We start from the raw sequence: 23,092 nt of genomic DNA, 5'->3' as shown, positions 1-23,092 counted from the left end.
CCCCCCGCGACCGTTGTGAGGAATGAGCGGTTAAGAAAATGGATGGATGAAACTATGATTCCCGAAATTAAATATCGGTTCAACGGATTGCATTTCTCATTTACCAATTCAATAGACAATTCTTACTACGACAAAAGTTTTTCATTTTTCAAAAAAAGTCATTCAAGAATATATTTACGTTTTGTCAGCTTAATTCGGATGAATGGATGACGGAGCGATGAAGTTTCTGTAGGCTAGTATGGCGTATTTATTGCGGAGCACAACAAACACATTTGCACTCAACAGGCTCAACGTAAAAGGAAGATAAAAGAACAAAGTGTTCGAGCACCTCACAGTGGCACAAGCGCAACGTTACACATCAACTGGATACATAAACAATCAACTGAGGACATAATCTCTCAACAACAATATTGCTATTTATAAAGGTATTCCCTAAACTAAAAGCATATAAATAATTGAAATCGTAGAGTAAATTCTACAACTACACGATTTTCAGTTAATAGTTTTTGATTACTTTTGTTTTAATTTATAATGTTTGTGTTTTGTTTGTTTTTTTAATGTAATTTTCACTAGATGTGTTATCAAGTCGTGCGAGTGCACATGATGGAAACATGTAATTTTACTGATTTTTTTTTTTTTTTTTAACGGAATGAAGCCAATGGAAAAAAAATGTCCAGAGTTGTATCAATTTTGAAATAGACGATCTTTGTGTCCGTGGGCTCCCGTCGTGGTGCGTTTGCGTGACTTCCCCAGGATGGACGAGGTGTCGCCGGGGTGAGTTTTGACCATAATTCCCCTCTATACTTGTTTATCTCTTTTAAAATCACACCCACATCACGCCATTTTGATGACATGTCCACGAATCAAATGTCAACCGTTTGAAAGAAAACGCGCTTCCTGTTCGGCGGCGCACGAGCCTCCGTCTTCCTACCAATAAGCTAACATTGAGTTGTTATTGATATGTGAGCTGACGTGCTAACTTACTCATTAACTTCACTTTTTGGGGTTACATGTCTCCACATAACGTTGCTTTCTTGACATGATCCAACACAAAAAAGACGATCAACAATTCCTGTCAGGTGGTGCTAGTAGTAAAGTTAAACAAAAGCAAAACAAAAAAAAGAAGCTAAATGCTAACGCTGCTCAACTTAATCTAAACATCCCAAACGCACACTATTTTTATTTCGTCGTTTGTCTCGAGCAAATCACAAGTAAACGAGTGACTCGTTCAGTGTTGACAATTATTGTAATGTTCATTGAAGGTGTCAATCAGTCAATGTATGATAATATAAGATCATTTATTTTCAAAGGTAGATGGGTTTTTTGTGGCTCAAATTGAAACTTTTTATTTGATGTATTTTTATGGTATATATATATATATATATATATATATATATATATAAATTGTGAATCATGCTGTTGTAAAATAAAATTATATGAAACCCTCTTGAATATTGAATTAAATAAAGCCCAATAACATAACATAACAACATAATTGCAAAGTCATTTTGTCCATTAACACAAAGTTAATGGACAAAAAAGCAGTCCCGGAAGCCCTTTTAACTTACCAACATGAAATGTGTAGTTGTACTGTATATGGACCCAAAAAAATAAAAAATAAAAAGTCTGAAGAATTGCATGCCCCAAAAAGACAGGAAGTCTGGTCATTCCACAATGTTGTTGTGTCCATGTTTCCTTTCTATCGTAATTGCCAACATTTTTCCCGAATGATCTGTCTTAAACTGTATAAAAAGATGAATATAGTGCAAATACTATTTACTATGGTTCCAAAAATGCCTCTCTCCATCAGCAGATGAGTAAATGAACACTTGTTGTCAGTATTTGTGGAACTGGAGTGAATTGATGATTTGTTTGCAGACCCGTCGTGTCCCGTGTCACCAGTTTGGAGGCCCCATCACATCCCATGTGCCACGTTGAGCCGCAAGGAGAGGAGGAGTCCATGGCGGCAAATGGCGGAATGCTGACCTTCAACCACACCCACATGACCAAAGCCTTCCGCCTCATGAATGACCTCAGAGGGTATGCTGTGCTTTTCATCCTTTAGCAAAAGCCGTTTTTTTAGGATGCTTTTCACTTCATTTGGAAATTAAATCCAGTTTCACTTGGCAACGTGGCTTTTGATATACTGTACATGTCATGCAGAATTGAGAAATATTCAAGTTTTTGTCATTGCGGTTGGAGCACTGTGGCGAAGCTTCCATTTACTTGCGTACTTTTAATTTACTTACTACATTTGAATAAGTTCACTTTTATTTCTTTTCGGCATGTCTATCATGAGGAGATAGTGACAAAAAGTCTGCAGAAGCCTTTATTGAAAAAGGCTGTCATTCAGCTCCCAAAGTCAGTTTGGTTTTGCAATGTAAAAATTGGTAGGCATGTCTATTATTAGTAAAGCCACAAAAGTCTCAAAACGCCTATGAATAGAAATGCATAGAAAGACTTCCATTTTGCTCAGGATTGGTCATTTCGAGGGTTCTTTTGACCCTGCCAAGGTGTCCCTTTTCGACAAGTTTCTCTTCGAGATGTATTCCGATTGCTATGAAAATCGATCGTCATAAAGCAGGAAAGTAGAACAATTTTCATTTTGGCCGTCCGACAGGAAGAAGATGCTGTGTGATGTCCAGCTGGTGGCGGGAAGCATGACGGTGGCGGCGCACCGAGTGGTCCTGGCAGCCTCCAGCCCCTACTTCTGTGCCATGTTCACAGGTAGTCAAGCGCCCCGTCGGATTTGCCTGCGTCTACGCGTGCTTCAGCGCTGACGTGCGTGTGCACGCGCAGGTGACATGAGTGAGAGCAAGGCCCAGCAGGTGGAGATCGGCCAGGTGGACGGCCCCACGCTCGCCAAGCTGGTGGATTACATCTACACGGCTCAGATAGAAGTCAGTGAGGACAATGTACAGGTCAGCCAGTACAGGCAACGCTCGTTGCCGTTCACTCATTCATGTATTCCGACATTTTTTTTCCCGTGGAACATAACGTCAGCTTTTGGAACACCCACCAGTTGGCACCAAGGCCACGACGAATAGGAAAGTAGGAACTGCTGTCAAGAAAGTATGTTAAAATGATCCGAGACAGATATTTGGCAATTATTAAAAAAAAAAAAAAAACCCAATATAGGAAATAAGAATGTTGATATACACAAAATATATGCGATACATCTCTCCATCTTCTTTACCGCTTACTCCTCACAAGGGTCCCGGTGGTGCTGGAGCCTATCCCAGCTGGCTTCGGGCAGTAGGCGGGGGACACCCTGAACTGGTTGGCAAAATAAATGCTATATCATGTCAATTCTTGTCATGGCCAAAATGAGATTAAAGTTGGCTTACTCATTGAGCAATTTTTAGCAGTAAAAAAATCATATTTTGTCCAGAATGAATTGGATAACTTCATTATTTTTCATGTACAATGAATACCTTTAAAAAGGCATTTTTTTTTTTTTCACTTGCTGTCGACTGAAGATGACATCACCTGTGCTGAGGAAATGGATAATGATCAGTCACGACTCACCTGTTTTTCGGGTGCGGTCAGTAAACTAAGCCATGTTTGCTCGGTACCCGTTTCAGTCGACAGCAAGTGGCAAAATTAGTTTTTCAAAGTATTAATTGTTCATTAAAAGTAATGAAGTTATCACATTAAGATTATAGACAAAATATGATCTTGTAACTGTTGAAAATGGTTCAATGATTGAAGTATTCATTTAAGACCAGGCCCGCCTGTGAATAGCAAAAATCTGCATATAATTGACACTCATTGAAATACGTGGAGGGGGAAAAAAAACAACAACCCAAAAATAATTTCAAAAAAACATGGATAACGTTTCAGTCAGTTTTATGCGAAAAAAAGTGGGAAAATTTGGACCCCATGAGAATCCCCCCAAAATATTACAAAATGTATTATTTTAAATTGAAATATATGCAGATGTGTGCCAAACTGCGAGTATCGACTGTATAGGCAAAGAAGAACACGACTCAATTCAAATAATCAACTTGAATTACAAGTGTCAACATAAGCAGTGTAAAATGTAAACTTGATCATAGTTTTCTATTAGATAACAATGGACATGATACTAGCGTTTCATATTTTGTATCACTTTTTGAAGTCACTCTCATAGATCATTTCCTAAGGTACAGGTAACCTACCGTTTGTTTGTTTGTTTGTTTGTTTGTTTGTTTTGCTGTCCCTGTGTGAAAGACGGCTTCAAAACACAGCAGCTGGCAAACACGCAACATCTCTTCTGGCAGTGTACACGCTTGCAATCATGTCTTTGCAGCCTGCCCACTTCCTGTCATTCGGAGTCCAGGAAGTGCGCAACATGGAGAGGGACAGGAAATCCTCCCACTGTTGGCCGTTGGCCTCATTCACAAACGAGTGCATCGCCATCACTCTTGTGTTGAGTGACTTTCCATCCGAGTTGATGTCGCCATGTTTAACGCGCAATCGGCGTTTGCGATGCCCTCGCGCTCCCTGGATTCGATTCACCATTTTGCAGTCGCCACCACAAAACACTGAAAAAGGAGCACAGCGTGTGACATTCATAAGACAGGGAAAAAAACAGAGCAACTTGACAACATTGGGCTGTGCAAAAATCTGAAAAAGTGTCACAGTGACAGAATTATGCGACACAAAGCCTGAAAAAGGAGCAAAGAGTAAAAAAAAGCTGCTTTTGTTTGTGTTTTTAGGTTCTGCTGGCAGCCGCCAGTCTTCTGCAGCTGATGGACGTGCGTCAGACGTGCTGTGACTTCCTGCAGTCGCAGCTCCATCCTTCCAACTGTTTGGGCATCGGCGCCTTCGCAGACATGCACACGTGCACGCAGCTGGTCGCGCAGGCGCACGCATACGCCGGTAAGCCGCCTTCGAACGGGACCTTCCGAGCAGAACGCCCAACAAGTCCGGACGAATGTCTTGGAAATATGCCTTCAAAGTGCTCTTCTTGTCAATGTGATGGATTGCGTTTGTTTTTGTGCCTCCCAGAGCAGCATTTCTCCGAGGTGGTCCAGTGTGAGGAGTTTGCGTCTTTGTCCCTGCAGCAGGTCTGCAGCCTGTTCTCCAGTGACAAGCTGACTGTGTCCACAGAGGAGAAGGTGACCACGCACACACACAAAAACCAAAACCAAAACCAAAAGAAAGCAGAGGCTGACTAGTAGATTTGAGTTGTTCGATTTGGTCCCTCTCGACCGCCAGGTGGCGCTGCTGTCACCAGCACGGAATTCCCCTTTTGGCGACAGCGGCATCGAGCCAGAATATCCGAATATGCTTGTCCCGAGTTCCGGCTGACGTAATCCCCGCACATAAAAAAGGGTCAATCCTCTTGAACGTTTGTCGCGCGGTGCGATACACTCGCGTCCGTCGCTCGTAGCCTGTGATCTTGTCGATCGGGGCTGCGGGTGTTTGGTGCATTTTCTGCTTTGTGCGTTGATTGGATAGATTGGAGCTCTCCTGCCCTCATACCGGAATTTCTTCACCTTTGACACCTCTTTGCTGTGTACAGCTTCAGGTCCGGGATGCGTTTGAGTTACGTCAGCATCTTGAACAAAAGTCGTTTTGACTTGCTTTGTATACGACTTGCCGGTGATCCCCTCCTAGCTTGATTTGTTCTGCGCTAGCGTGTTGTTTTCCCGACGTACACAACTGTTAGCGGGGAGCATCAGCTGCTTTGATGTTTTTGGCTAGCTACGGTTCTGTTTGTCACGCCAACTGTTCACATCCGAGCGCGAAGCCGGCGGCGGCGCTCCGTTTGATTCCGTTGGTGACGAGGCGGCGCTCGCCTCCTATCCCAGACCAAGATGGCAGCATATGGATGCGCTCTATGGAAGACGCTGTGACACTGTGGAGGTTCCTTCCCGCCGGAAGAAGGTGGCACTGACCGCTGCCTCGACTGCCGCTCAGCAGCTGACACGGCGGCGGCCACCCGTCCTCCTGTGGCCATGACATGGACTGACGTGGCGCCTCAGCAGACCTAGACGTAGCCACCCCCTCCCCTGCTGGCGGTGCTCGAGCACAACGCAGGTGTGTTTCTCCCGATCATGCTCATAGGAGTAAGAAAAGCCGGACTGGCCTCTCAAATGAGGCGTTTGGAGGCGACTATGCGAGCGACGCAAGCTCAGTGGGGTGGCCAATCCCCTTCCACTTGGCGGAGATGAGGATTGCAGCCGATGTGGACGTGGCGGATGCAACCCCCCGCTTGGCCCCCCCCCGGCGGACATGGTTGGCGATGATGCGGCCTCTGGAGCTTGTTTCCGGGATGCTGAGGACGGGGGTGATGAGGCACCTTCAGGAGGGGGACTCTGTGTCCTCGGCCCCGACCCCTCCTTCTTGGGAGCAGATTTCAGCTGGTGCGGAAGGTTACGCTAACGGCGCCTTCCGACTTCTTACGTTGGACGCGTCGGTGTTTTCTCAGCCTCCTACCGAGTGTGGCCTCACTCCGATGGACTACTCATCAGTCCTTTTGGATCCCTGAATCTCGTCTGTTTTTGACTGACCGAGCAGCAAAATCCAGCAGTTTTTATCATTATCAGATGGCGGCCATTTTGCCACTTGCTGTCGAGTGAAAATGACATGACAGTTGCTCATGTTTCAGCTCAAGTTGATTTCTAGCGCGCTTTCCAACAGCCTGAGCTGTCACAAAGCGCTTTACAGAAACACAAAATGAGTCTCCTTTCAGTAGTTGCCTATCTCAGCTGGCTTTGGGCAGTAGGCGGGACACAAACAACCATCCACGCACAATTGGGAGCGGCCAATTAAGCTGCCACGCATGTCTTTGGAATGTGGGAGGAGACCGGAGTACCCGGAGGAGACCCACACGGGCACGGGGAGAACATGCAAACTCCACACAGGAAGGCCGGAGCCTGGACTCGAACCCGAGTTCTCAGAACTGGGAGGCGGACGTGCTAGCCAGTCAACCACCGTGCTGCCCCAAATGGATGATTATTAATTGAATTGGTAAAAATATCGTAGAAACGTTAGGCTGTACTTTTGAAACCTCTCACCTTGTTTGTACCGTAATCTGTATTGCACTTGGGCTCCCCCTGCTGGCTGCCGTAGGTGTTTGAGGCGATGATCTGCTGGATCAAACAGGACAAAGGCTCCCGCGTGGAGCACATGCCCAAACTGATGGAGCACGTGCGCCTGCCGCTGCTGTCCAGAGATTACCTGGTTCAGGTACGCCAATGCAGCGTCCAGACGCACCAACAAACATCCAGAATGTCCCCATATAGTTGAGCTGACCTCATTTTGTTCATCTGAACATATCCGCAGACGGTCCAAGAAAAAACATTTGAGGTTTTTTGCGCTCTTTGTCCTCAACGACCACGTTCCTTTTCAGATCGTGGAAGAAGAAGCTCTGATCAAGAACAACAACACCTGCAAGGATTTCCTCATCGAGGCCATGAAGTACCACCTGCTCCCCACCGACCAGAGACGCCTCATCAAGACAGACAGGACGCGGCCGCGCACACCTGTCAGCATCCCCAAGGTGCGTCCTCCCGCCCACCGCCTCGTGCGTGTCTTTTGTATGTGACCGTGCGTTGTTGTCAGGTGATGATGGTGGTCGGCGGCCAAGCTCCCAAAGCCATCCGCAGCGTGGAGTGTTATGACATCCAAGAAGATCGGTGGTACCAAGTCGCCGAGCTGCCGTCAAGACGCTGTCGAGCAGGTGTGTGTGTGTGTGTGTGTGTGTGTGTGCGTGTGACAGGCTCAGCAGTGAATCCCAGAAGTGTTTCTGCTTACACTTTTATGTTACAGATTTTTTCAAAAATAGATCACTCTTTTTCTCACTGCAAATTTTACACACAACAACCCAGAAAGAATGTGGGGGAAAAAAAAAAAGTTGTTTTTTTTTCTCTGAGATTTTTGCTATTTAGAATTTATTTTTAATGTAAGATGAGTTAGAAATGACATTGAACTGGGACCTGTGAATATTTTTGGGATGGGTGTGGTTTAAAAAAAGCGAATAATCAATATCGAATAGATTTTTCCTTTTCAAGCCTGATATCGATTCATGAATCAATTATTTTAATATGTCTTTTTCCTATTCGAAAATTGCCTTTGTATCTTAGTGTTTTCTTGAAATGTTCTGCTCACGTTCATTTAAAAGGACTTTCTTACATTTATGAAAGACCTGACATACTGCACTTTAAGATAATTCAGAATGTTTTGAATTTATATTTACAATTATTGAATTAGAATCATCTCACCATTGCTGAAATAATTGTAGCATGTGTTACTTTCATTAATAAACAAAATGTAACTAGTTACTGCTTCTGTAAATTTCGATTTGGAATTTAATGTTTGTGGACTTTTTATCATGTCGTTGATATTTAAGAAGAATTGTGCTTTCATAATTAATGAAGATCAAATTGAATTGAAGAGAATCCAATTAGGAAATTAGAGTCGATACCCAGCCCGAGCAGTGTATGGACATGCGATTTCTTCGTTTTTAGTTTGTGCAAAAGTATGTTGTCATGAAAATATTGTGAGTGGAATGTTGAGGAAAATTGAAATTCCATCCATCCATTTTCTTAACCCATTTATTCCGGGCAAGGGCCACGTTCCATTTTTGGAGGAAGGCTGTTACAGTGATTGTGCTAATTCGTGCACAGGTTCCCTCTAGTGGCCGGCAAGAACCACTGCATTAAATGTTCAACCTGTGTCACGCTACAGTGGCTGAATTCAAAAATATGACATCATATCGCGTGTGCAGGCGTGGTGTCGCTATCGGGTCGAGTGTACGCGGTGGGCGGCTTCAACAGTTCCCTACGCGAAAGGACGGTGGACGTGTACGACGGCGCCAGGGATCAGTGGAGCCCCGTGGCCAGCATGCAGGAGAGACGCAGCACGCTGGGGGCGGCCATGTTGGGCGGGCTGCTTTACGCCGTGGGAGGCTTTAACGGGAGCATAGGTACACGCACGCACGCACGCGCGCGTCACAAGCGGCTTTTGAGTGTCTGATGTGCAACTTCCTGTCCCCGCGTGTTGTGTTCAGGTCTCTCCACAGTGGAAGTCTACAACCCGACAAGCAACGAATGGACGCACGTGACGTCCATGAACACGCGGCGTAGCAGCGTTGGCGTGGGCGCGATCGACGGTACGAGCACCCGCGCGAGTGATCAGGCCGACGGAGTGGGAGAGATCACGTGACCAACGTGTGAGCGCCCCTCTCAGGTAAGCTGTACTCGGTGGGGGGTTACGACGGATCGACACGTCAGTGTCTCAGCACCGTGGAGGAATACGAGCCCGCCTCGGATCAGTGGCGTTGCGTCGCCGATATGAGCACACGACGCAGCGGAGCAGGTGAACGTCACTCGCCCGCCCGCTCCGGATGAGTCAACGTTTCAAACATGAACAAACCGCAAACTGTGACCTTTGAACCCAGCCGCGTGTCTTTTGCAGGCGTGGGCGTGCTGGGAGGCCAGTTGTACGCGGCCGGCGGCCATGACGGCCCCCTCGTGAGGAAGAGCGTGGAGGTTTACGACCCGCCCAGCAACACGTGGCGGCCGGTTTGCGACATGAACATGTGCCGCCGCAATGCCGGTCAGAGGAGACCTGCGTGGCACAAAATGGCTAAACGTTAGCATGTAGCATTGTAGCACTGCTGTGTGTGTGTGTGTGTGTTTTGCAGGCGTGTGCGCCATCAACGGTCTGCTGTACGTGATCGGCGGCGACGACGGCTCGTGCAACCTTTCCTCGGTGGAGTTTTACGACCCGGCCGTGGACAAGTGGAGCCTCATCCCCACCAACATGAGCAATGGACGCAGCTATGCTGGTGAGATGCACCCTTCAATGCAAACGCTTTATTATTCATAGTAATACCATAAGACATCATTCAAAAAATATTAAACAAAGAAATGATGCTGTTTATTTGAGGTATGGCATTATTTTTTGAAAATGGGAGGTGTTGTTTGTATGGAGGACCAAAAGTGCCAAAATGAAAAAAATAAAAAAAACAAAAATATACTGTACATACATCAACAAAAGTACAAATATATACAAAAATAAAAAGGTGAGTCAGAAAATAAATGTGGAAATCAAATAAAAAGAATAATATATACATTAAATAGAAAAAAATGTCAATCAATCAATAAAAAAGCTCCACTCATATGGATTGATTTCATGCTGCAGACATTGTCAGCATGAAGCGAAATGTTACTCAAATGAGGGGGCGGTCCGAAGCGTGGATTCCGCCGTCGCAAAGCAAAGCGCCTTTCAACTGTTTTTGTGAGCAGATGGAGCAACTATGAAGTCTTGCTGGCTTGCATGGAGAGCTCCAGCAACGGACGACTCTCCTCGTCCGCTCTCACCGCAACTTGCGACTTGACTTGCTCGACAACTTGACACAATTTCACCTCAACAACGTGGTCCATTGTTTCTTTCGTGTGTGTGAATTCTCCACATGTTGATGAACCAAAAGGCGAGTAGTTCAACCCAAGACAGACTTGGGACCGCCCCCTCATATGAATATCATCTTAGTTATCCAACCTAGCGACGTATCTGGCAATTGTTTGATCCCACAAATAACGCTGACTTATTTAAGGTCTGGGATGCTTTTCCCCCCTAACTCAAGTCATTGTGACGTGCAGGAGTTGCAGTCATCGACAAACCTTTCTGAGAGTGACAAGTGTGTGAACTGGCTCAAGTTTGACGCCGGTGAGAAGCGAGGGACGCTAAATGCCGCCGCCAGTCAATCGGAGATTCGATCCCGGAGATGTTTTGGATCTGGATTGAGTTGCTGTTTACACTGTTGGAGGACACTCCAGATACAAAACGAAGCAAGAGACAGAAACACTTTGGAGTCAAGCGCACGTTTATTCTCAGGATCCTCGAGATGGACTGCACAGGCGGTGCAAAGTTGCCAGCTGGAGTACCGGCAGCAAAAACGACACATTTACAGCCATGTTCATGTGGACCAAACACAGAAAACATCTGGAAATATGAATACTGGAAGAAAAAAAAAAAAAGGTCAACCAATGTTTGTATGCAAATCAGGCGAAAGCACTGCTGACGTGCTGCACTACTGATGAACAAAATGGCGGTCAGAGTGTTAAATTCCGCTTCCCTCCCAGGACATCGGGAAATTTGTCCTGACCGACGAAGGGTCAAAGCTCTCCGTTGTTCTCTTGGTACAGCAATTAACGCTTCCTTATAAGAGGACGCAAGCTCGTGAGCCCAAGTCGCTGTTGGAACGCACTCGTCCAGGTTACTAGCGGCCTTTAATTCGATCAAGTCAGTCCGGTCGCCACTCACTTATCGGCCCTTAAAGAGCAACCGTACGAAGCCAAAGATCAATAATGTGATCGCTCCATTTTCATAGCCGCCGTGTTACAGGAATTATTGCAATTGTTCAGACCTCGTCATTTAACAGCCCTTGTGAGGACCGTACGGACTTGTTTTGTCTATTGCCCCAGTGAACTCTATATTCAATACCAGAAATTTATCACGACTGCTTAGCTACCCAGACGTCGTACATTCAGTACAAAATGGATCCCCAAAGATGTCAATGTGAAAATAAATCCGTTTGTCGATGGAAAATCCTCCCACACAGAAAGAGAAAAATTCTCTCGCTTCCAATGTTAATTTAAAGAATTTTATCGACTACAAATGCTTGTTATGGTTCAGGATGTCGACGCTCAGTTCATTCAATATGACAATTAAAATCACAGATCTTATCATGTCTATTCCTAAGCATTTCTACTTCAAATATATAAATATAATAACATAAATCAGCATACTGTTAATACATTACAACATTTAAAATATAAAAAGAAAAATAAATCACAGAAATAAAACATCAGTGATCGTACTATAATCATAACATAATATGTTGTTGAAACTTACATTTTTACAACACCCAAACTTAAAGAAAGAAAACAACAGTGATCGATCATCTTTGTGATAACACTGTATAATTTTCTTGTTCTTAAATGGAAGAGAGAAATAAACCAAAGAAATAAATAGATACAGTCGTCTTACTACAACATCAAATTATCTTCTTTTGCCATCAACCTATCATTATTAACACATCTATAAAAACATTATAGCTCCTATACTTTTCTTGGATGCATTCTCCAATTTGGCCATCAGATGTAGACAAATCGACCAAATTCTAGTGATTTAGGCCCAAAAAATATTACCCTTATCCTTTTGTCCCCCATATACGTGAAGAGTTTCAAGTGCCAAACAAAATGCTGTGCTTTTGCCAACATAAGTGAAATACTAAAAGTATAACAATGCACTGTAGAGTTGGGCCATGCTTATTCATTACATGGCAAGCATTTATATTCTATTTAGTTTCAAAAGTGACGTCTTTGTACTGTATGTTTGTCATTGTGCTACAGGTTATTTGAAGACTTTACTGTGTAGATTTCAATCTATACAGGTTAAAAACATTTAAAAGACTTTCATTTCATATTGGTATTGTTGGTTGTAATTCATAGCGTTTATCAGATATATGAGGTGCTTTTTTTTGTCTTTTTATTGAACATTGTTCAAAAACATAAAAGTTGTTTACACACTTGCTTATTACTACGTGGGCTCACCTGTGTTGGGGAGGGTGTGTCTATCTGGCATTGATCACCTGGTGGGGTGCGCCTGCATGGGGAAGAATTTTTTTTGTTGAGCGTGCAAACGCGATCTTGGAATCCAGTTGAAGTCCAACAATCAACTTTGAATACATGCAGCCGTCAAGTGTGACCCAAGAGAAGCAACGTCACTTCGTGCTGCATGTGGAAGGAACGAGGTGCACTGCCGTCTTCGAAAGGTACCTTGCTCGGCAAACCGAGTGCCTGCTTGCCTGCCTTCTCGCTATGTTGTGGCTTAGAAAAGAAGCGAGGAAATTGTTCAAAACAAACAAACGGCGCGAGTCAGCAGTATTCCCCCCCAAAAAAAAACCTGATGGCACAATACATATCGTATCCCCATGAAATCTTGTGTGAAATACATACCGAGCTATTAGGAACCCAACGAAAGACACTGCTGCAAGTCAATCATTCAATATCCAAAGAAAAATCAATCAGTGTCAACTCAAATTGAATTCTTGGCTACAACCAAGATGGAGCCATATCCAACTAAAATGGAATCTTTAGCAAGGTGCATTTATCCAGCATATTCGCGATGACAAATCAATACAAGCAATAAACCAAATCGTTTTCATTTGTGGATAAACAGAGTCCACCATATGGGGGAAAAAAAAGGATAAAGAAGGTGGACTTACAGCAATTGATGTTGAATGTTGAAGTATTCTACTAAAAATCAAATGGTTAATATATTTCCTGATAGAAAATAATAGCAGAAAATAATAGCATCTGGTTTTCTCTCCAAAGGTGTTTAAAAAAAATCAAAATACATGTGAGGTGATGAATTGTGCTTCGGTGTGATTTTTTTTATTTTATTTAACGTTGATAAACTGACAGTATTATAATAGTCTTTTCATAAGCAAGCCCTGCTCCCTTATGTACAAGCACAATTTTACAACACATCAATCCCCAATATGGAACAACGGTTATGTTATTGGCAAAACAAAATCAATCTCCTCGCACAACTGGAGAGATAAAGGAGTGTGGGTCACTACGCCATCTAATGGTTGATCAGGGCAACTGGCTTTCCTTTTCAACATTTGTGTGCGCTCTACAATATGTCGAAGATGAACATTTAAAAAGATTTCAAAAGCAATTCCTCGAGCTGTCAAGCAACAGATTGAGAACGTGGACATGTAGAATTTACCAGCCCAAGCTTCTCAACATTACACAGTTTTAGCCAAAACCTTTTAGAATAAAATGTACCCAATCAAACACTCTGAAAATATTTAAACACGCAGTTAATTCCTATAAAAACAAACAAACACCGATCGTCCGAAAATTCTCTGAAACAGACGTTAATAAGATTAGATTAGACTTGAATATTTGAAACTCCCTGTCAGTCGCTTGGGACTACAAAAATGGCGGCGGTTGTATGGTTTTCGCTTAGTTCGGCTTTTGATTAATGCTGTGCATTTGGCACGTTTTTCGCTTGTCAGTTAACTTAATGATTCATTCATTCAACTCTCTCTTGTGAAATAACCTCATCCAGGGAATTTTAATGGCTAATTTAAGTCTTAGACTGACTCGAACGGATTTAAGAAATTTATCAAGCCAGCCGCGACAGCAGAGGGCGCTGTCGCTGGGCATGGGGGCCACGTGTCTACCTCGGGACTACAAAAATGGCGGTGGTTTTGTAGTTTTCGCTTATTTCGGTTGTTTTTGGAATAATGCTGTGTATTTGGCACGTTTTTCGGTTGTCATTTAACTTAATGATTCATTCTTTCAACTGTCGTTTGTGAAATAAACTCATCCAGGGAATTTTAATGGCTTATTTACGCCGTAGACTGCCGCGAACGGGATGAATGATGTCATCAAGCCCAAGCCACCCGCGAGGGCGCAGAGGGCGCTGTCGCTGGGCATGGGGGCCACGTGTCTACCTCGGGACTACAAAAATGGCGGCGGATTTGTAGTTTTCGCTTATTTCGGTTGTTTTTGGAATAATGCTGTGCATTTGGCACGTTTTTCGGTTGTCATTTAACTTAATGATTCATTCTTTCAACTCTCTCTTGTGAAATAACCTCATCCAGGGAATTTTAATGGCTAATTTAAATCTTAGACTAACTCGAACGGATTTAAGAAATTTATCAAGCCACCCGCGACAGCAGAGGGCGATGTCGCTGGCCGTGGGCGCCACGTGTCTAGCTCGGGACTACAAAAATGGCGGCGGTTTTGTAGTGTTCGCTTATTTCGGTTGTTTTTGAAATAATGCTGCGCATTTGGCACGTTTTTCGGTTGTCATTTAACTTAATGATTCATTCTTTCAACTGTCTCTTGTGAAATAACCTCATCCAGGGAATTTTAATGGCTTATTTAAGTCTTAGACTGACTCGAACGGATTTAACGAATTTATCAAGCCACCCGCGACAGCAGGGGGCGATGTCGCTGCCCGTGGACGCCACGTGTCTAGCTCGGGACTACAAAAATGGCGGCGGTTTTGTAGTTTTCGCTTATTTCGGTTGTTTTTGGAATAATGCTGTGCATTTGGCACGTTTTTCGGATGTCAGTTAACTTAATGATTCATTCTTTCAACTGTCGTTTGTGAAATAACCTCATGCAGGGAATTTTAATGGCTTATTTACGTCTTAGACTGGCGTGAAAGGGGATGAACGATTTTATCAAGCCACCCGCGACAGCAGAGGGCGCTGTCGCTGGGCGTGGGCGCCACGTGTCTACCTCGGGACTACAAAAATGGCGGCGGATTTGTAGTTTTCGCTTCATTCGGTTGTTTTTGGAATAATGCTGCACATTTGGCACGTTTTTCGGTTGTCAGTTGACTTAATGATTCATTCTTTCAACTGTCTTTTGTGAAATAAACTCATCCAGGGAATTTTAATGGCTTATTTACGTCTTAGACTGCCGCGAACGGGATGAATGATGTCATCAAGCCCAAGCCACCCGCGACAGCAGAGGGCGCTGTCGCTGGGCGTGGGGGCCACGTGTCTACCTCGGGACTACAAAAATGGCGGAGGGTTTGTAGTTTTCGCTTATTTCTGTTGTTTTTGGAATAATGCTGTGCATTTGGCACGTTTTTCGGTTGTCATTTAACTTAATGATTCATTCTTTCAACTGTCCTTTGTGAAATAAACTCATCCAGGGAATTTTAATGGCTTATTTACGTCTAAGACTGTCGCGAACGGGATGAATGATGTCATCAAGCCCAAGCCACCCGCGACAGCAGAGGGCGCTGTCGCTGGTCGTGGGGGCCACGTGTCTACCTCGGGACTACAAAAATGGCGGAGGGTTTGTAGTTTTCGCTTATTTCGGTTGTTTTTGGAATAATGCTGTGCATTTGGCACGTTTTTCGGTTGTCATTTAACTTAATGATTCATTCTTTCAACTGTCCTTTGTGAAATAAACTCATCCAGGGAATTTTAATGGCTTATTTACGTCTAAGACTGCCGCGAACGGGATGAATGATGTCATCAAGCCCAAGCCACCCGCGACAGCAGAGGGCGCTGTCGCTGGGCGTGGGGGCCACGTGTCTACCTCGGGACTACAATAATGGCGGTGGGTTTGTAGTTTTCGCTTATTTCGGTTGTTTTTGGAATAATGCTGTGCATTTGGCACGTTTTTCGGTTGTCATTTAACTTAATGATTCATTCTTTCAACTGTCTCTTGTGAAATAACCTCATCCAGGGAATTTTAATGGCTTATTTAAGTCTTAGACTGACTCGAACGGATTTAACGAATTTATCAAGCCACCCGCGACAGCAGAGGGCGATATCGCTGCCCGTGGACGCCACGTGTCTAGCTCGGGACTACAAAAATGGCGGCGGTTTTGTAGTTTTCGCTTATTTCGGTTGTTTTTGGAATAATGCTGTGCATTTGGCACGTTTTTCGGATGTCAGTTAACTTAATGATTCATTCTTTCAACTGTCGTTTGTGAAATAACCTCATGCAGGGAATTTTAATGGCTTATTTACGTCTTAGACTGGCGTGAAAGGGGATGAACGATTTTATCAAGCCACCCGCGACAGCAGAGGGCGCTGTCGCTGGGCGTGGGGGCCACGTGTCTACCTCGGGACTACAAAAATGGCGGCGGATTTGTAGTTTTCGCTTCTTTCGGTTGTTTTTGGAATAATGCTGCGCATTTGGCACGTTTTTCGGTTGTCAGTTGACTTAATGATTCATTCTTTCAACTGTCTTTTGTGAAATGAACTCATCCAGGGAATTTTAATGGCTTATTTACGTCGTAGACTGCCGCGAACGGGATGAATGATGTCATCAAGCCCAAGCCACCCGCGACAGCAGAGGGCGCTGTCGCTGGGCATGGGGGCCACGTGTCTACCTCGGGACTACAAAAATGGCGGCGAATTTGTAGTTTTCGCTTCTTTCGGTTGTTTTTGGAATAATGCTGTGCATTTGGCACGTTTTTCGGTTGTCAGTTGACTTAATGATTTATTATTTCAACTGTCTTTTGTGAAATAAACTCATCCAGGGAATTTTAATGGCTTATTTACGTCTTAGACTGCCGCGAACGGGATGAATGACGTCATCAAGCCCAAGCCACCCGCGACAGCAGAGGGCGCTGTCGCTGGGCATGGGGGGCCACGTGTCTACCTCGGGACTACAAAAATGACGGCGGATTTGTAGTTTTCGCTTATTTCGGTTGTTTTTGGAATAATGCTGCGCATTTGGCACGTTTTTCGGTTGTCAGTTGAATTAATGATTCATTCTTTCAACTGTCCTTTGTGAAATAAACTCATCCAGGGAATTTTAATGGCTTATTTACGTCTAAGACTGCCGCGAACGGGATGAATGATGTCATCAAGCCCAAGCCACCCGCGACAGCAGAGGGCGCTGTCGCTGGGCATGGGGGCCACGTGTCTACCTCGGGACTACAAAAATGGCGGAGGGTTTGTAGTTTTCGCTTATTTCTGTTGTTTTTGGAATAATGCTGTGCATTTGGCACGTTTTTCGGTTGTCATTTAACTTAATGATTCATTCTTTCAACTGTCCTTTGTGAAATAAACTCATCCAAGGAATTTTAATGGCTTATTTACGTCTAAGACTGCCGCGAACGGGATGAATGATGTCATCAAGCCCAAGCCACCCGCGACAGCAGAGGGCGCTGTCGCTGGGCGTGGGGGCCACGTGTCTACCTCGGGACTACAAAAATGGCGGCGGATTAGTAGTTTTCGCTTCTTTCGGTTGTTTTTGGAATAATGCTGTGCATTTGGCACGTTTTTCGGTTGTCAGTTGACTTAATGATGTATTATTTCAACTGTCTTTTGTGAAATAAACTCATCCAGGGAATTTTAATGGCTTATTTACGTCTTAGACTGCCGCGAACGGGATGAATGATGTCATCAAGCCCAAGCCACCCGCGACAGCAGAGGGCGCTGTCGCTGGGCGTGGGGGCCACGTGTCTACCTCGGGACTACAGAAATGGCGGCGGATTTGTAGTTTTCGCTTATTTCGGTTGTTTTTTGAATAATGCTGTGCATTTGGCACATTTTTCGGTTGTCAGTTGACTTAATGATTTATTCTTTCAACTGTCTTTTGTGAAATAAACTCATCCAGGGAATTTTAATGGCTTATTTACGCCGTAGACTGCCGCGAACGGGATGAATGATGTCATCAAGCCCAAGCCACCCGCGACAGCAGAGGGCGCTGTCGCTGGGCATGGGGGCCACGTGTCTACCTCGGGACTACAAAAATGGCGGCGGATTTGTAGTTTTCGCTTATTTCGGTTGTTTTTGGAATAATGCTGTGCATTTGGCACGTTTTTCGGTTGTCATTTAACTTAATGATTCATTCTTTCAACTGTCTTTTGTGAAATAAACTCGTCCAGGAAATTTTAATGGCTTATTTACGTCTTAGACTGCCGCGAACGGGATGAATGACGTCATCAAGCCCAAGCCACCCGCGACAGCAGAGGGCGCTGTCGCTGGGTATGGGGGGCCACGTGTCTACCTCGGGACTACAAAAATGACGGCGGATTTGTAGTTTTCGCTTATTTCGGTTGTTTTTGGAATAATGCTGCGCATTTGGCACGTTTTTCGGTTGTCAGTTGAATTAATGATTCATTCTTTCAACTGTCCTTTGTGAAATAAACTCATCCAGGGAATTTTAATGGCTTATTTACGTCTAAGACTGCCGCGAACGGGATGAATGATGTCATCAAGCCCAAGCCACCCGCGACAGCAGAGGGCGCTGTCGCTGGGCATGGGGGCCACGTGTCTACCTCGGGACTACAAAAATGGCGGAGGGTTTGTAGTTTTCGCTTATTTCTGTTGTTTTTGGAATAATGCTGTGCATTTGGCACGTTTTTCGGTTGTCATTTAACTTAATGATTCATTCTTTCAACTGTCCTTTGTGAAATAAACTCATCCAGGGAATTGTAATGGCTTATTTACGTCTAAGACTGCCGCGAACGGGATGAATGATGTCATCAAGCCCAAGCCACCCGCGACAGCAGAGGGCGCTGTCGCTGGGCATGGGGGCCACGTGTCTACCTCGGGACTACAAAAATGGCGGCGAATTTGTAGTTTTCGCTTCTTTCGGTTGTTTTTGGAATAATGCTGTGCATTTGGCACGTTTTTCGGTTGTCAGTTGACTTAATGATTCATTCTTTCAACTGTCTTTTGTGAAATAAACTCATCCAGGGAATTTTAATGGCTTATTCACGTCTTAGACTGCCTCGAACGGGATGAATGATGTCATCAAGCCCAAGCCACCCGCGACAGCAGAGGGCGCTGTCGCTGGGCGTGGGGGCCACGTGCCTACCTCGGGACTACAATAATGGCGGTGGGTTTGTAGTTTTCGCTTATTTCGGTTGTTTTTGGAATAATGCTGTGCATTTGGCACGTTTTTCGGTTGTCATTTAACTTAATGATTCATTCTTTCAACTGTCTTTTGTGAAATAAACTCGTCCAGGAAATCTTAATGGCTTATTTACGTCTTAGACTGCCGCGAACGGGATGAATGACGTCATCAAGCCCAAGCCACCCGCGACAGCAGAGGGCGCTGTCGCTGGGCATGGGGGCCACGTGTCTACCTCGGGACTACAAAAATGGCGGCGAATTTGTAGTTTTCGCTTCTTTCGGTTGTTTTTGGAATAATGCTGTGCATTTGGCACGTTTTTCGGTTGTCAGTTGACTTAATGATTTATTATTTCAACTGTCTTTTGTGAAATAAACTCATCCAGGGAATTTTAATGGCTTATTTACGTCTTAGACTGCCGCGAACGGGATGAATGACGTCATCAAGCCCAAGCCACCCGCGACAGCAGAGGGCGCTGTCGCTGGGCATGGGGGGCCACGTGTCTACCTCGGGACTACAAAAATGACGGCGGATTTGTAGTTTTCGCTTATTTCGGTTGTTTTTGGAATAATGCTGCGCATTTGGCACGTTTTTCGGTTGTCAGTTGAATTAATGATTCATTCTTTCAACTGTCCTTTGTGAAATAAACTCATCCAGGGAATTTTAATGGCTTATTTACGTCTAAGACTGCCGCGAACGGGATGAATGATGTCATCAAGCCCAAGCCACCCGCGACAGCAGAGGGCGCTGTCGCTGGGCATGGGGGCCACGTGTCTACCTCGGGACTACAAAAATGGCGGAGGGTTTGTAGTTTTCGCTTATTTCTGTTGTTTTTGGAATAATGCTGTGCATTTGGCACGTTTTTCGGTTGTCATTTAACTTAATGATTCATTCTTTCAACTGTCCTTTGTGAAATAAACTCATCCAAGGAATTTTAATGGCTTATTTACGTCTAAGACTGCCGCGAACGGGATGAATGATGTCATCAAGCCCAAGCCACCCGCGACAGCAGAGGGCGCTGTCGCTGGGCGTGGGGGCCACGTGTCTACCTCGGGACTACAAAAATGGCGGCGGATTAGTAGTTTTCGCTTCTTTCGGTTGTTTTTGGAATAATGCTGTGCATTTGGCACGTTTTTCGGTTGTCAGTTGACTTAATGATGTATTATTTCAACTGTCTTTTGTGAAATAAACTCATCCAGGGAATTTTAATGGCTTATTTACGTCTTAGACTGCCGCGAACGGGATGAATGATGTCATCAAGCCCAAGCCACCCGCGACAGCAGAGGGCGCTGTCGCTGGGCATGGGGGCCACGTGTCTACCTCGGGACTACAAAAATGGCGGAGGGTTTGTAGTTTTCGCTTATTTCTGTTGTTTTTGGAATAATGCTGTGCATTTGGCACGTTTTTCGGTTGTCATTTAACTTAATGATTCATTCTTTCAACTGTCCTTTGTGAAATAAACTCATCCAGGGAATTGTAATGGCTTATTTACGTCTAAGACTGCCGCGAACGGGATGAATGATGTCATCAAGCCCAAGCCACCCGCGACAGCAGAGGGCGCTGTCGCTGGGCATGGGGGCCACGTGTCTACCTCGGGACTACAAAAATGGCGGCGAATTTGTAGTTTTCGCTTCTTTCGGTTGTTTTTGGAATAATGCTGTGCATTTGGCACGTTTTTCGGTTGTCAGTTGACTTAATGATTCATTCTTTCAACTGTCTTTTGTGAAATAAACTCATCCAGGGAATTTTAATGGCTTATTCACGTCTTAGACTGCCTCGAACGGGATGAATGATGTCATCAAGCCCAAGCCACCCGCGACAGCAGAGGGCGCTGTCGCTGGGCGTGGGGGCCACGTGCCTACCTCGGGACTACAATAATGGCGGTGGGTTTGTAGTTTTCGCTTATTTCGGTTGTTTTTGGAATAATGCTGTGCATTTGGCACGTTTTTCGGTTGTCATTTAACTTAATGATTCATTCTTTCAACTGTCCTTTGTGAAATAAACTCGTCCAGGAAATCTTAATGGCTTATTTACGTCTTAGACTGCCGCGAACGGGATGAATGACGTCATCAAGCCCAAGCCACCCGCGACAGCAGAGGGCGCTGTCGCTGGGCATGGGGGCCACGTGTCTACCTCGGGACTACAAAAATGGCGGCGAATTTGTAGTTTTCGCTTCTTTCGGTTGTTTTTGGAATAATGCTGTGCATTTGGCACGTTTTTCGGTTGTCAGTTGACTTAATGATTCATTCTTTCAACTGTCTTTTGTGAAATAAACTCATCCAGGGAATTTTAATGGCTTATTCACGTCTTAGACTGCCTCGAACGGGATGAATGATGTCATCAAGCCCAAGCCACCCGCGACAGCAGAGGGCGCTGTCGCTGGGCGTGGGGGCCACGTGCCTACCTCGGGACTACAATAATGGCGGTGGGTTTGTAGTTTTCGCTTATTTCGGTTGTTTTTGGAATAATGCTGTGCATTTGGCACGTTTTTCGGTTGTCATTTAACTTAATGATTCATTCTTTCAACTGTCTTTTGTGAAATAAACTCGTCCAGGAAATCTTAATGGCTTATTTACGTCTTAGACTGCCGCGAACGGGATGAATGACGTCATCAAGCCCAAGCCACCCGCGACAGCAGAGGGCGCTGTCGCTGGGCATGGGGGCCACGTGTCTACCTCGGGACTACAAAAATGGCGGCGAATTTGTAGTTTTCGCTTCTTTCGGTTGTTTTTGGAATAATGCTGTGCATTTGGCACGTTTTTCGGTTGTCAGTTGACTTAATGATTTATTATTTCAACTGTCTTTTGTGAAATAAACTCATCCAGGGAATTTTAATGGCTTATTTACGTCTTAGACTGCCGCGAACGGGATGAATGACGTCATCAAGCCCAAGCCACCCGCGACAGCAGAGGGCGCTGTCGCTGGGCATGGGGGGCCACGTGTCTACCTCGGGACTACAAAAATGACGGCGGATTTGTAGTTTTCGCTTATTTCGGTTGTTTTTGGAATAATGCTGCGCATTTGGCACGTTTTTCGGTTGTCAGTTGAATTAATGATTCATTCTTTCAACTGTCCTTTGTGAAATAAACTCATCCAGGGAATTTTAATGGCTTATTTACGTCTAAGACTGCCGCGAACGGGATGAATGATGTCATCAAGCCCAAGCCACCCGCGACAGCAGAGGGCGCTGTCGCTGGGCATGGGGGCCACGTGTCTACCTCGGGACTACAAAAATGGCGGAGGGTTTGTAGTTTTCGCTTATTTCTGTTGTTTTTGGAATAATGCTGTGCATTTGGCACGTTTTTCGGTTGTCATTTAACTTAATGATTCATTCTTTCAACTGTCCTTTGTGAAATAAACTCATCCAAGGAATTTTAATGGCTTATTTACGTCTAAGACTGCCGCGAACGGGATGAATGATGTCATCAAGCCCAAGCCACCCGCGACAGCAGAGGGCGCTGTCGCTGGGCGTGGGGGCCACGTGTCTACCTCGGGACTACAAAAATGGCGGCGGATTAGTAGTTTTCGCTTCTTTCGGTTGTTTTTGGAATAATGCTGTGCATTTGGCACGTTTTTCGGTTGTCAGTTGACTTAATGATGTATTATTTCAACTGTCTTTTGTGAAATAAACTCATCCAGGGAATTTTAATGGCTTATTTACGTCTTAGACTGCCGCGAACGGGATGAATGATGTCATCAAGCCCAAGCCACCCGCGACAGCAGAGGGCGCTGTCGCT

The 23,092-nt window shown here is 44.8% G+C and overlaps 1 protein-coding gene across 3 annotated transcripts; it reads left to right on the top strand.

Annotated features, from left to right (window-relative positions):
- Positions 1 to 529: 529 nt before the first annotated feature.
- On the top strand, positions 530 to 12,529 carry LOC144025574 (kelch-like protein 3). Of its 3 annotated transcripts, XM_077531780.1 has the most exons (15): positions 668 to 774; positions 1,879 to 2,040; positions 2,621 to 2,727; positions 2,800 to 2,921; positions 4,701 to 4,863; positions 4,993 to 5,102; positions 7,063 to 7,179; positions 7,343 to 7,492; positions 7,555 to 7,672; positions 8,720 to 8,917; positions 9,002 to 9,103; positions 9,181 to 9,309; positions 9,409 to 9,549; positions 9,638 to 9,781; positions 10,596 to 12,529. In XM_077531780.1, exons 1-15 carry the CDS (start codon positions 755 to 757, stop codon positions 10,622 to 10,624), a joined length of 1,812 nt encoding a protein of 603 aa, XP_077387906.1. In that variant the 5' UTR covers positions 668 to 754; the 3' UTR covers positions 10,625 to 12,529. The 3 variants fall into 3 exon arrangements, 2 of the variants coding, with proteins under 2 accessions (XP_077387905.1, XP_077387906.1); XM_077531779.1 differs by having other exon boundaries at positions 654 to 774; positions 4,701 to 5,102; XR_013284917.1 differs by lacking the exon at positions 10,596 to 12,529 and having other exon boundaries at positions 530 to 774; positions 4,701 to 5,102; positions 9,392 to 9,549.
- Positions 12,530 to 23,092: the final 10,563 nt, after the last annotated feature.

Source organism: Festucalex cinctus, chromosome 9 (assembly GCF_051991245.1).
Source record: "Festucalex cinctus isolate MCC-2025b chromosome 9, RoL_Fcin_1.0, whole genome shotgun sequence".
Classification (NCBI taxonomy): domain Eukaryota; kingdom Metazoa; phylum Chordata; class Actinopteri; order Syngnathiformes; family Syngnathidae; genus Festucalex; species Festucalex cinctus.
Note: the sequence above shows the minus strand (reverse complement) of the source record. Positions and strands in the feature narration are given on the sequence as shown.

Bases quoted from the DNA above. Each gene is read 5' to 3' on its own strand.
- LOC144025574 (XM_077531779.1), top strand. From the start codon at position 755: ATGGACGAGGTGTCGCCGGG. The intron at 7,180-7,342 runs GTACGCCAATGC...GTTCCTTTTCAG, and splicing joins CCAGAGATTACCTGGTTCAG to ATCGTGGAAGAAGAAGCTCT. The intron at 9,550-9,637 runs GTCAGAGGAGAC...TGTGTTTTGCAG, and splicing joins CATGTGCCGCCGCAATGCCG to GCGTGTGCGCCATCAACGGT.